A 14083-nucleotide genomic window follows, 5' to 3' on the forward strand; every position below is an offset into this window, starting at 1 on the left:
TTATTTTGCGGGGAGCTTGGAGGATATGGCATCAAAGCAAGTGTTCTCCTACACTTTTATCACAAAAAGATCTGAACTTTTGGTGATGTGGCTTTGTTGCACAAGGCCTGACAATCAACCGCAACCGTGTAACCTGAATTCGCCAATGTGTTATTGAACCCCACCTGCAAATAGCAAGAGTCAGGAACCACCCTGGGCCTTTGCTGTGCTCAGTTTACTGGTGAAATCTAAAATAATTTTAAAACCACTCTGGTGAACTCATCTTTCCAGGTGTCAATATGAAGCTGTCTTGAATACAAATTTACTGTCTAGGACAGCAAAAATTGCTTGCTCCGGTGTAGATCGTATGGCAAGTCTGTCTCTGATGTCTCATTAATGCCTCCAAGCCACTGCTTTGTCCATTCAGCAATTAATAGGTATTTATTAATTTTGTTTATGAGGCACCTGATGAAATGTATTATCCAGGCATCCCACTAATTAAAAGAGAATAAAAATGCAACAATGAAGCCATACCGCATTAAACCCAAAATAAATTTAAGAGACAACACACATAAAAAAACCTAACAGAGAACTAGCTGAATAAAAAAAAATACACACAGCACATAATCAACTACTCAATACATGGTAAAACCGCCTACCATATTTCAGGGACTTAAAATCAGATGTTTTGGGGCAATCCTGTGGCAATACCTCCTGAGATGAGCAGCCTAGGATGCAGTGCACCTAAATCTCACCCAGCTGGAATAGGTGCCCAAAGGAGATGTGGTGGAGGCAGGACAAGAGATTGGGGACTAAGCCCACTTGGCTTGGTCACATGACCTGGCAACCTGACACAGAACACTATTTCAAAGGCTTGTTTCCCCTACCAGGTTTAGGCAGAGCAGCAGCTAGAGACCTGCCCTTGAACTTTAAAGGTAAAGGTAAAGGACCCCTGACAGTTAAGTCCAATCGCAGATGACTCTGGGGTAGCGGCGCTCATCTTGCTTTACAGACCGAGGGAGCCTGTGTTTGTCTGCAGACAGTTTTTCCGGGTCATGTGGCCAGCATGACTAAGCCGCTTCTGGTGAAACCAGAGCAGCACATGGAAACACCGTTTAGCTTCCCGCAGGAGCAGTACCTATTTATCTACTTGCGCTTTTTGGTGTGCTTTAGAACTGCTAGGTGGGCAGGACCGAGCAATGGGAGCTCACCCATCATTGGGATTCGAACCACCGACCTTCTGACAGGCAAGCCCAAGAGGCTCAGTGGTTTAGACCACAGCGCCACCCTCGTCCCTATTTGTTGAACTTTATGGTGGCTTAATTTACACATGCTTGCTTTCTACCACTTTCATGGTAGATTTTAGGATTGCTACCTAAAAGACCTGGCAGAACAGAAAAAAAAAATCTTAAACTGCTGCTGAGAGGACAACAAAGAGGGTACCAGGTGGGTTTTTTTTGAAGGAGGGCATTCTGTAGGCATGGTGCCACTATCAAATAGGCCCTCTGGCCTGCAGAGGACGTTAGAGCAGGATTGCCAACAATTTTTGGATAGACACAGAGATGCAAACTTATGCTTTCCTATGTAATACCTAGGATATATAATACCTAGTAGAATTTAAATGCTTACTCTTGAATCTGCACAATTTTACATAAAACTGCCAACAAATCAAAGCATACATTGGTAGGCTGCACACACTGAAAGTCACAGGCCTCATTAAACTTATATGGAGAGAGAACAAAACCACCAGCAAATCACAGAACACATCTGTGGACACAGAGGTAACCTATAATTTCATAGATATTTTGTTGGGATGTCTTCTAAAAATTGTAATAATCAAGGAATCACGCTTTAGGTTTATGTTTCTGCACCATGGCAGCCCTGGGAAGCACCATGACTGTTATGCTTCAGCCACTTAAATGTGATCTGTGAATTGGGGGTGGAACTGCCCACTTTGAAAGTGACAGATCCTCATGGATCTTCATGCATGAATATGCAATTTCAAGGGGGTTTGTTTCACTACAGCTGATTTCTAGGAAAAAAAACAGCACTGGACTTGCTCTGCTTCCTGTTCTGCTGCTGATCGGAGCCTTGAAAAAGCCACTGCACTGAAAGTTCTTCCAACTTCCTCTTTCAGTTCTATGCACTTTTCAAGGGAGAGAACGTAAAAATCCTAGCTACTTCACGAGGAAGCATTGGGCGAGCTCAGAAGCTTTGCAAATGCAAGGGAAGTCCTCGTGAATGCTATAATACACACTGGCACCATGTTGGTGACCCCACCCTCAGGTCATAGTTAAGTGAATACTGATAAAAGTATTATGTTAGGCACTGAGGTCCCAGGCCATATAGGAATTCATAGGTCAAAACCAGCACCTTGAATTGGTCTTGTAAACAGATCATGAGCCAGTGTCCATGACCACAATGCCTGGTACCAGTTATGCCGTATATAGCCTAGTTTCCAGACCGTCTTCAAAAGCAGCTCTATACAGTGGTACCTTGGGTTAAGTACTTAATTTGTTTTGGAGGTCCGTTCTTAACCTGAAGCACCACTTTAGCTAATGGGGCTTCCTGCTGTTGCTGCGCTGCCGGAGCACGATTTCTGTTCTCATCCTGAAGCAAAGTTCTTAACCTGAGGTACTATTTCTGGGTTAGTGGAGTCTATAACCTGAAGTATATGTAACTTGAAGCATATGTAACCCAAAGTACCTCTGTATACTGTATGATGAATCACTGCAGCTTTGTTCACCTCCACATAGGGTGGCAGCTGGAAAGCCAGACTAAGCAACAATTGGTAGGTATGCAGCCATTACAGTTTAAATCTTTAATTTTCAACAGTGCTACATCATGCACTAAAGAGGGATTTAACTGAGGAAGATTTGCACTCCTCAGTGTTTTCCACTCTCTTGCCCAAGAAGATTTTGTCGCACAAGTCGGAAAGATGCTAAATCACCCAGTGGACAGAAGCTCAGGATTTGTTGCCATTGGACTTATCGTCTTCAAGATGAGTTTGTGGCCAAAGTTAAAAGAGAGGGAGGGGCTAAGGGGTTACTTACACTTCCCCACAGAGTAACCCAAGACTCACAAGGGGTAGAAGTGTTTTATTAGAGAGAATGGACTCAGACCTTTCTGCCTTCTGGTAAGATACAGAAAACAGAAGAGATGGGAGATGGGACATGGTAGAGCAGCTGAGGTCCACATTATTGCCATATTTCATGCCTAATGGCCTCCTGCATATTGAGGAGGGGGTGTTACTGGAGGTTCTGGAACATATGAAGCATAGAATGGCTCAGGGGTGTCTCCCTGGTTGTGCTTATAGCTCATAGCTTGTGTGTGATTAAATCTTTAGCATTCCATGCAGGCAGTTGCATTGTCATCCATCTTGCATGAATGTTGGACATTTTGGGAACATGCACAGAGGTTAGGCCTCCCTGAGCATGCTCTGAGATTGCAGAATTCATTCTGGATGCAACAATCCTCCTTGGGAGTTTTGGCAGAGCAGACTGCATTTGTTCGGCTCTTTGTCAAAAGACTTTTGGAGCTGAACCTAGGTGCCCTGCTCCTCCAAACGTTTCATACTCTCTACCCACTGCAGTTTTCCTTGCTCTATATATCCAGTGCAAATATGTTTCCAGATGCCCACAATCACTACACACCAGTGGCTACAGTGCACGAATGTGCACAGGTGTATCTGTGAGATTTGTTGGATATTCTTCTGAACCAGCTGATTGGTTTCCAAAGCTGACACAACAACTTGTTCCTATTCAAAACGTAAACATAAAAAAAGACCCGCAATGTCGTGTTTTAACATTCAGAAGGGTGTTTCCAAAGCCAACAACACAAGAAAACCCCACCACCAAGAAGTGTTGCTGGCAACTTTTAATGTCATAAAATATTCACTGGCCATATCTAGCACGTTGCCTCCCGCAATTCTGCCAGCTGGCAAGGAAAAAAAAGGGGTCACTCCATCAGGAAAACCTGGTGTGATTTGTTGTTCCTTCTCCAGCAGATTCCTCTCCCTGTCCTCTGATTCTCTGGCAACAAGGTCCCCTTACACAGTACTCCCGCCTGTGTAAAACATGAAACAAGGCTGATCTCCATGCCTAGGAATCATCAGCATCATCACAGCGAAAAAATCAAAATAAGAGAGAGAGAAAGGGGGAGAGTCCCCCTCCTGCTTTTGCTTCAAGCTAAGTGAGCATTCCTGAAGAATGCCAATTTGATGCCTAACACTGCCATCTATTGGCCGCCAATATCCGGATTGCTACTGCTGCCTTTTCTCTTTCTCCTCCCCCTCGGAGCTCTCCAGCTCCACTGTGTCTGTGGCAGCTTGGCTAGATCAGCAGCTCCATACAGAATAACTGGCTATATTTGCTCGCTTTCTCTCTCTCTCTTTCCCCTTCCTGTGGAAACCCTCTCTTGGCTCGTAGGGCCTCTCCCCTCCCCTCCCCTCCTGCTAGCTCCTTTTCTTTGCAAGTGGGGAGAGGCGAAGAAGGCAAGTTGATGGCAGTTCTTGGCTGGGGCGCCCCTGGAGCCAGCCTCCCCCGCAGCCTCCCCCAGATCTCCGCTTCTTTGCGCTCTCCTGGGAAAGAGATGCGGAAAGGCTTGCGCGCGCTCGCTGAAGCCGGCATCGGTGGATAGAGATAGCAAGGCGAGGTTGCAAGGTTTTTTTTCCCTTCCTTCTTCTTACAATTGCTACTGTCATTATTCTCGATGTTGTTTTGATTTCCCCACCAGTCCGGGGGAAATACCTGGGACGGGCTGAGGTGGAATGCATCAGAGGGTGCCACCAGAGCTTTTGAGATCGGAGGAGGACCATCATTCCCAAGGAGAGGGGGATCGACGGCGGGGGCTCCCGGGGAAGGATCGGCGAGGAGAGCAGGCGCCACCGCCGCCGGGGAAGACGGGTTCCCTGCGCCCTGGTCGCCAGCCCTACCATGTCCAGAGCGCGCTGCAAGAAGAAAAAGAGGAGGCTTAAAGGGGCGGCTCGCCGGGTCCTGTCTCTCTGCCAAGGCTCCTCCGAGTGGCATCAGCCCCGGGCGCTGGGAAATGGTGTGAGCGAGCAGGCGAGGAGACCAGCGCTGAGGAAAGGAGGAGGAGGAGGAGGAGGAAGAGGAGGAGGAAGGAGAAGGAGAAGGAGAGAGGGGAGCCTCGGCTCCAGCAGCGGCCGCTGAGCGGGGAGAAAGTTGACCTCTTCCATGGAAAGCGTGAGTACCAACAGGAACGGGAGGCTGGGTGCGATGGGGGAACAGGGAGATGCGCGCCAAGAGAGATGGTGCGTCGGCATGTGTGGATGAGGGGCGGGGGGGGGGCACAGAGACTTGTGGCGGCTGCCCATTCCGTTGACTGCAGGAAGCAGGGATTGTGTGCCCCCCTCTCCATGCGTGCATTTAACCCTCCACCCAATCTCCCCCCCAAAAAAAAACACACCATGGCGTTTTCTTCGCTCAGGGCCTCCTGCACCCCAAGCACCCCCCTTTGATCGCCTATCTCCCCCCCCCCCCCCACGCGCCAATCGGGGCTGTCCCTTCTTCCTCCTTGCCGAATCTCTCAGGGACGACCCCCTCCACTGTCCCCCCCTCCAGCCCCCACTTCCTGCCTTCTCCCTCCTCCTGGGCCCTACCCTTCCAACTTGCCTCCCCCCAAATCCAGCGGAGACCGTCTCCTGCCTGCGACTCCCCTCCAGACGCGCGCACACTTCTCTCTCCTCCCACCCCCCTCTCCAAACCACCCCCGTCTTTTTGCCCTGCCTCTGACCCAGATCCATCCGAGCAACGGAGCGAATTGCCTCCTTCCACCCCTTACCACAGATTTCCCACCCTTCCTAATCACCCAGGGCGCCCCTCACCCATGTAAAAACTCATCCGGATCTCTCTCTCACCCTTCGGCCACTCTGCCCCCAGACCGCCCCCTCCCTCCCTCAGCACCACACAGGATTTGCACCCAGACCTCTCCAAATCACCCTTTCCTTTACCCCTCCTGCTTGCCATTCAAAACTAGGCACCCATCAGCAAACCTCACTTCTCCAGATAACATCCCCCCCCCAAATACCACCCACCACTTGCTAGCTTCCTTTGGGGGGGCACCCCTGGCTCCCTCTCTCCTCCCCGTAATACTTCCACTCCCTCCTTCTCCACCCCTCCCTTCAGCAGCCCCCGCCCCTACTTTCCGCTACTGGGGAGGGGAGAATTGGGAGCCAGCCCTTGGCACCGCTGGTGTGCGTGTGTGTGTGTCCGGGCTTGGTTGAGGGGGGGGGGTTGGTAGCAGAGGCTCAGCGGCGTGTGCAAGGCTGTGTGTGCGCTCCCCGCTAGCCGGGCAGCCTCTTCCCAACTGCAATCCCCACCGCCTTCCCTGCTCGCCTCTGCCTGGGCGGTTTGCAACACACACCGAGCGGGCGAGCGAGGCAGCTTTATGGGTTGCAACAATGCTTGGGCCCTGGAGATTTCTGCCTCAGTAAGTAGCGAGGGGGTGGAGGAGGACTGGGCGACGGTGGGGGGGATCGGAGAGCGTTGATCCATGTCTCCTTGTTGCTCTTGGCTCCCCTACACCCCCCTTCCCTTTTTTCTTTTTTGCAAAGCGACACCACTGCCCCCAGCTTTTTGCTTGCAAGCCGAGGCGGTTGCTTCAGTGCGGTAATATTAGGGGTGGAACTCATTTTTTTCCCCTCCCCGGGGAAGGGGGCACGGGAAAGAGGAGCACTGAAACAAGAATTTCACCCCTCCTCCTTTTCGAATCTCTCTCTCTCTCTCTCTCTCTCTCTCTCTCTCTCTCTCTCTCTCTGCTTCCACACACAGAAACACATTCCACTTAGCTGTTTCTCCATCCCTTTTTTCTAGCCTTTGCGAACCAGATCTCTGGAGCAATCCTCTCTATGCCACATTCAACTTTATTTGTCTCTTGTCCTCTTCCCTATCCCCCTCCACGATTTTGAAGACCGGGGAAGGTGCAGGGAGGAGGACATGCAAATTATTTCGTTGCTCTTGCTACCTCCGATTCAAATAAAGCCTTGGGTGGTTTTCTTCCCTTAAAAAATAAATAAAAACAGTCTGAAAGGATGCATTTATTTATTTAGCTACCTACTTATTTGTGATATGGTTCTCCGAGAAGCAGGCAGATAATGCATGAATAGCTCTGCTGGACCTGAGAATTGTGTTAGAAGTGAAGGGGTTTTTTTTTGGGGGGGGGAGGTTCCCCCTCCCAGCTTGACTTCTTGCTTAACACAGAGAGGGAGACATGCCTTTTTGCCAAACCATTCATTCCGCTGGTGAAGCAAAGACTTCTACCCTAATGTGTCTGGGTTCTGTTCTACTGCAAAATGCTTGCACCTAGACGGATGCTTGTCAATCTGTGAACGATGCTTAGAAACATAAATAAATTGAGAGAGAGAGAGAGAGATGTCTAGGATCCTCCAAATTCAAATGTTCTTGGACTTGTGGGAAGGGTTGACCTGAACATATCCAAGCCATCCTCTTTCTAAAAAAGCAATAATAACAAACCAAAAGTCATCGACTAACGCTGGGTGACTTATTAATCCACCCCCCCAACCCCACATGCTGCCCGCGGAGCTTCCATCCATCCTCTGTCTAGATATTTATTGTGTTCAGACACAAGTAGAAGGACCCTTTAGGGGGAAGACAGAAAGGCTTTGAGAGGGGAAAAGAAATTGGGATGGTCTTTCTGTCTGGATGCCGTTCAGAGATCAGATACAGGTTGAGGGGAATGCAAGTGGATGAGTTTTTTGGGGGGTATTCCCCAATCCACCTCCCTTTGATGCCTTCTCAGAAGGATGGAGAGTGCTGACAGCCATGGTAGCTGAGAAGCAGCAATTCCACCGCTCCTGGACTTGCTGATGATCTAGCTCTCTGAGACCCACTTAGCTCTCTCCATTGCAATTAGGCTAGTTTTGCAAAGCGTGGGAGAAGAAGCAGTAGCTCAGATATGGCTGAGGCTGCAGGGACACTCCTCAAGTCTAGCATGTTTGCCAAATTCTGGGTGAGTGGCTTAAAGGATGATGCTTTTCAGTGTGTGTGTGTGTGTGTGTGTGAGAGAGAGAGAGAGAGAGAGAGAGAGCATCTGTGTTGCAATGCTGCCTTTTTGCCAGTGCCCTTGTGAAAACAACTCATTTACCAGCCGATCAATCCAGAAGCAAGCGGCGATAACTTCTTTTAAGAAGATCTTCTAATAAGAATTCATAAATATTCCACCAGTGGCTTGCTCTGTCTCCCCCTCCCCCTTTCTTCTTTCAAAAAAGAAAAGCCTTTGAGATGACAAGGGGGCATATATTTAATTATTTGGCTGAAGAATTTCATCACTTTTGATTCCCCCCCCCCATTTTAAAAATTGAGATGTTGATTGACATTTTGTGTAAGCTTATACAGCAAAGCTGTTTAGGAAATCAGGTTTTTTGGCTGGGGGTCCACCCTTTTCAGGGTTTGTCCCCCCCCCCACTTTCAAAATGATTAAAAATAATAATGTTGGCATCCTCTATCTTTACAGTCATTTGTACTATAGACCCCTGCAGTGGAATTTCAAGGAATGGTTTTACATTTCTCTATATATGTGGAGAGCAGGCTAGCCTTGCCAAAAATGGGGGGAGACCTTCCTTTGCAGGTCACTGTTCATTCTGAATGTTCTGAGAAAGAAAGGGAAGGGTTGCCGGGTAGGTAATAGGTGAGGTTGAAAACCTCATAAAATGGTGCTTCTGTTCTCTGGAATTAGAACCAAATAACTAAACTGACAGCCATTTTATGTATATTTGTGGAGTGTGTGTGTGTGTGTGTGTGTAGTGGGGGAGGGGAAAACACCATAGAAACAAATAAAACAAAATATTGAAATGCGTTCCCAGGAATAAAGGACTTGGGTTGTGACTTTACCTTTCGAAAGACAGGAAACCTGTACTAAATCAATAAGTTAATAGCTATTATTTAACAAGAGTTAGATGGGTGTCTTGTAATCAAAACCCTTGGCAAGCAACCTAAATTCTGTCCCTCCGCAGCCTTGCCTCCTAACTTTGTCATGATCTAGGCTTCAGTCCTCACGACATGATGGTGTTTTGTTCTCTCTTCTTGCCTTCCGCAGGAGATAACATGTATGCTTGCTGCTCTACGGTGACACTGGAGCAGGATCTCAACAGGAAAATGCATATCTGGATGGTACAAACCATAGCCTTTGCTTTAACATCTCTAGTCCTGGCGTGGGCAGAAAGCATTGAGTATTATGGGGAGATCTGTGATAACAAATGCCCTTGTGAGGAGAAGGATGGCATCTTGACGGTCAGCTGTGAGAACCGTGGGATCATCAACCTCTCTGAGATCAGCCCCCCCAAATTCTCCATCTACCATCTCCTGCTGTCTGGGAATCTTCTCAACAGGCTCTACCCCAACCAGTTTGTCAATTACAGTGGGGCTTCGATTTTGCACCTGGGCGGCAATGACATCCAAGATATCGAGACAGGAGCCTTTCATGGCCTGAGGGGCTTGAGGAGGCTGCACTTGAATAACAACAAGCTGGAAATACTGAGGGATGACACTTTCGTAGGGCTGGAGAGCTTGGAGTACCTGCAAGTTGATTACAATTATATCAGCGCTATCGAACCCAGTGCTTTCAGCAAGCTGCATCTGTTGCAGGTGCTGATTCTGAACGACAACCTCCTCTCTTCGTTGCCCAACAACCTGTTCCGTTTTGTGCCCTTGACTCATCTTGATTTGAGGGGAAACCGGCTAAAACTCCTTCCCTACTTGGGCCTCCTGCAGCACATGGATAAGGTGGTGGAGCTGCAGCTGGAGGAGAACCCGTGGAACTGCTCCTGTGAGCTGATAGCTCTCAAAGATTGGTTGGACAGCATATCCTATTCAGCCCTGGTGGGGGATGTAGTCTGCGAAACCCCTTTCCGTTTACATGGGAGGGATTTGGATGAGGTTTCCAAGCAGGAGCTTTGTCCTAGGAGGCTCATCTCCGATTATGAGATGAGGCCACAGACCCCGCTGAGCACCACAGGGTATTTTCATACCACACCAGCGTCTGTAAACTCTGTGGCTACTTCTTCCTCGGCTGTTTACAAATCGCCCTTGAAGCCCAAAGGGACCCGCCAACCCAACAAATCCAGGGTGCGTCCTACCTCCCGCTTGCCCTCCAAGGATCTGGGATACAGCAACTATGGCCCCAGCATTGCTTACCAGACCAAATCCCCGGTGCCTTTGGAGTGTCCCACAGCTTGCACTTGCAACCTACAGATCTCCGATTTGGGTCTCAACGTCAACTGCCAAGAAAGGAAGATTGAGAGCATCTCAGAGCTCCAACCCAAGCCGTACAACCCGAAGAAGATGTACCTGACTGAGAACTACATTGCCCTGGTGCGTAGGTCGGATTTCCTGGATGCTACTGGCTTGGATTTGCTTCACCTGGGCAATAACCGCATCTCGGTCATTCAAGATCGGGCCTTTGAGGATCTAACTAACTTGAGGAGGCTCTACCTGAATGGGAACCGGATTGAAAAACTGAACCCAGAGCTTTTCTATGGGCTTCAGAGTTTGCAGTACCTCTTCCTGCAATATAATGTAATCCGGGAGATTGAGCCAGGCACTTTTGACCCTGTGCCCAATTTACAGCTCTTGTTTCTCAACAACAACCTGCTGAGATCTTTACCTGGAGGCATTTTTTCTGGCTTAACTCTCTACAGGTTGAACCTGAGAAGCAACCATTTCTCCTACCTTCCTGTAAGTGGAGTGCTTGACCAGCTGAAATCCCTCCTGCAGATAGATCTCCACGAGAACCCATGGGATTGTACATGCGACGTGGTGGGCATGAAGTTGTGGATCGAGCAACTCAACACAGGAGTCCTTGTGGACCAGGTAATCTGTGAATCCCCTAAGAAATTTGCTCAGAATTACATGAGGAACATCAAAGCAGAACTGCTGTGCCCAGACTACTCTGACATCATTGTTTCCACACCCACTCCATCATCCATGCAGGGACCAGCCAAGACCACCCCCTTTTCCAACTCCGGGCAGATCAATAGCACCTTGGAGGAGGATGACTCGGCATCACCTTCTGGTGGCTCGTCTTCCTCCTCTTCTTCCACGGTGCCTTTGTCAGTGTTGATCCTCAGCTTACTGCTGGTCTTCATCATGTCTGTATTTGTGGCCGCAGGTCTCTTTGTGCTGGTGATGAAGCGCAGGAAGAAGGTCCAAGGCGACCATGCCAGCACCAACAACTCGGATGTGAGCTCTTTCAACATGCAGTACAGTGTGTACACAGGAGGGGGAGCCCCCCATTCCCACCCACACGCCCATCACCAGCAGCATCCGCAGCATCTTCACCATGGAGGAGGAGGTGGTGGTCCGGCTTTGCCCAAGGTGAAAACCCCCGCGGGACACGTCTATGAGTACATCCCTCATCCTTTAGGTCACATGTGCAAGAACCCAATCTACCGCTCCAGAGAGGGCAATGCTGGTGAGGATTACAAAGATCTCCATGAGCTCAAGGTGACCTACAGCAACCATCACCTCCAGCCCCAACCCCCACCACCCCCACAGGCCTTGGGGCAGCCCCAAGCAGCTCCGGGGGGGCAAGAGGAGACCCTCCGGAGCCCCACATACAGTGTGAGCACCATTGAGCCTCGGGACGAGTTGCTTTCCCCTGTCCAGGATGCTGATCGTTTTTACAGGGGCATTTTGGAGCCCGACAAACACCCTTCTTCCACTTTGGGGGGCAGCAACCTCCCTGAGTACCCTAAGTTCCCCCCAACTGCCTACACTTACTCCCCTAACTATGACCTTAGGCGCCCCCCTCACCCCTATTTGCATCCCGGCCCGGGGGACAGTCGGCTCCGGGAAACAGTGCTCTACACCCCCCCAAGCACTGTTTACGTGGAGCCCAACAGGAACGAATACCTGGAGCTAAAAGCAAAACTAAACGCAGAGCCGGACTACCTCGAAGTGTTGGAAAAACAGACCACATTCAGTCAGTTCTGAGACCTCCTCCTCTACTCCCGTCCTCCCACCCAGAGCATTTGTATTTAATAACCACACACAAAGAAACACACTGTTGATCTACTCTCCTCCACATCCCGTCCCTCCCCAAATACGCCTTTGCTTCATGTTGTTGGAAGGTGAAGTGCCTTGGCACAGAAGTTTCCAGCTTTGGGGAAAGTTACCGAAAGGGTGTGCTGATTCCATAGTTATAGATCTTTCTCTCTTTCTCCCTGCCCTCTTTATTTTTATTTCTTCTTTTTTTAACCACCTCACAGCCAGTAGGAATCAATCAATCGAGCGACCTAGACACAGCATTTGTTCTTGCACTTGTGTGATGCTAAAAAGGAGGAATTGGGATGTGGGTTTTTTTTTTGTTTTTTTGTTTTAAAGAGAGTGTTGTCTCATATGACGATGTGGAAAAGGTCACATAAATCATTTTATCTCGTTCTTTATGTTGAATATTCACTGCTGACAATTCCCCCCTCCCTCACCTCAGTTCAACAGTGCTGGGCACCAAGTTCCCTTCTGAGGCATGGATGGCTCTGGGGAGGGTGGACAGGGGAGAGAGAGAGATTGGCACACCCTGACTTTAATACAAGGTCGTTTGGTCCCCCCACCCCACTCCCCCTTTTTTAAGGAAAAAGAAAAGAGGATGTATTTGTATGTTTCTGGACTTTTGAATTAAAAACCAATATTATGATCTTTAAAAGGATCACCCTAGATGTGGACAAATCAATAAAGAGTTCAGAGATATATGATCCATAACTGGTTAGTAAAAATAACTTATTGAAATATATACAAAAAAAGAATTATTTTATTGTAGCTCCTATTTTTATATACATGGTAGCATTTTCTTCACTCTTTGAGGCTCCATTCCTCCGGAATGCTTACGTATTGTATGTGGTTAAACTTCCCTCTGGAATAGAAAGCAGGGCCTTCTTCACACATTACGATGTCCTTTTCTAGATGTAGACCTAAAAAAATGTGACAAAACAGGTGCTAGAAATGCATAATTTGCAGCTCCGTCCGGCAGAGAGACCAGATTGGCTGTGGCTCTTTGTCGTGTGCACACTTGGTGGCCAAGCCTGGTTTGCTGCTGTGTCATGTGTGAAATGGTCCTATAGAGTTGATGGCAAGGGGAAACACCTGACAGATACATAGGCTGCTCTTCTGCACACAGCTATGCTCCTACTGACTTCAGTGGGGATTGAAGCTGCCTCACGGAGCACAGAATTGCAGTCTGAGGCATCTTCTACATTTGCCAGAGCAGGTTCCTACTAAATTGTGGTACTTTTAAGTTCCATCTCCCACTGCCCAGGGTGTTGAATAGGTTACAGGATGAGACCCAGAGTCTGTGATTTGCTCAGAAGTGTTACACTGCATTCTGAGCTCTTTCTACCCCCCCTCCCAAACTCTGCACAAAGCTGTTGTGGTCTCTGGAGAATGTCAGAAATCACCAAGGGGGATCCAGATTCAGTTTGTCACACTTTAGACCCATTGAATTCAACAAACCAGCTTAGTAATTTAAGTCCCACTGCTTTCAGTGGAACTGAAGTGTGCCTCACATAATTTGGATCCAAGCCACTGAAATTAAATCATCAACACTATCATCACCAAAACCTAATAGACAATCCAAGGCAATCAGTCGGTACAGGAAAGAAAGAAATATATATGATCTATTTTTTGTTGTTGCTGCTTCTTATGTATGATTATTCTACAGAGCCTCTTGCTAGGATGACTAATTGGACTAATTAGTGAGGGACATGTAGAAATTGTTTATTTTAGCAGGAGTGGTGGTGGTGGTTTATTTTCATAATTCAACCAAAATATCTTAGTTGGAGAACTGCTGGGTTGTTCAGTCAAGCATAATTGCCCTTGTACAGATCCATTTGTGTGCTGGCACCTTGGAAGGCCAAAATGACGGACTGTACAAATCTATTTATGGAATATTGATTCTTACCCCTTTGGGCAGCAAGCAGTGGCAAAAGATATTCATAAACACAGCATCACTGTACAATGGGACAGGTTGTGGTCTCATATGTATCCCAGCACATGTAATTTTTTTTATATAGTTTATGAATAAACACTTGATAACAATTTCAAACAGAAGGAAATGAAATAGTCTTTACCGGAAG

General features: G+C 48.2%; 1 protein-coding gene across 2 annotated transcripts; it reads left to right on the top strand.

Annotated features, from left to right (window-relative positions):
- The first annotated feature begins 4960 nt into the window (after positions 1 to 4960).
- SLITRK5 (SLIT and NTRK like family member 5) lies at positions 4961 to 13360 on the top strand. 2 transcript variants are annotated; one of them, XM_079972565.1, is made up of 2 exons: positions 4961 to 5183; positions 9055 to 13360. In XM_079972565.1, exon 2 carries the CDS (start codon positions 9063 to 9065, stop codon positions 11946 to 11948), a length of 2886 nt encoding a protein of 961 aa, XP_079828691.1. In that variant the 5' UTR covers positions 4961 to 5183; positions 9055 to 9062; the 3' UTR covers positions 11949 to 13360. The 2 variants fall into 2 exon arrangements, with proteins under 2 accessions (XP_079828691.1, XP_079828690.1); XM_079972564.1 differs by lacking the exon at positions 4961 to 5183 and adding an exon at positions 6271 to 6429.
- The last annotated feature ends 723 nt before the right edge of the window (positions 13361 to 14083 follow it).

Source organism: Podarcis cretensis, assembly GCF_951804945.1.
Source record: "Podarcis cretensis genome assembly, chromosome: 4".
In the NCBI taxonomy this organism is placed as follows: domain Eukaryota; kingdom Metazoa; phylum Chordata; class Lepidosauria; order Squamata; family Lacertidae; genus Podarcis; species Podarcis cretensis.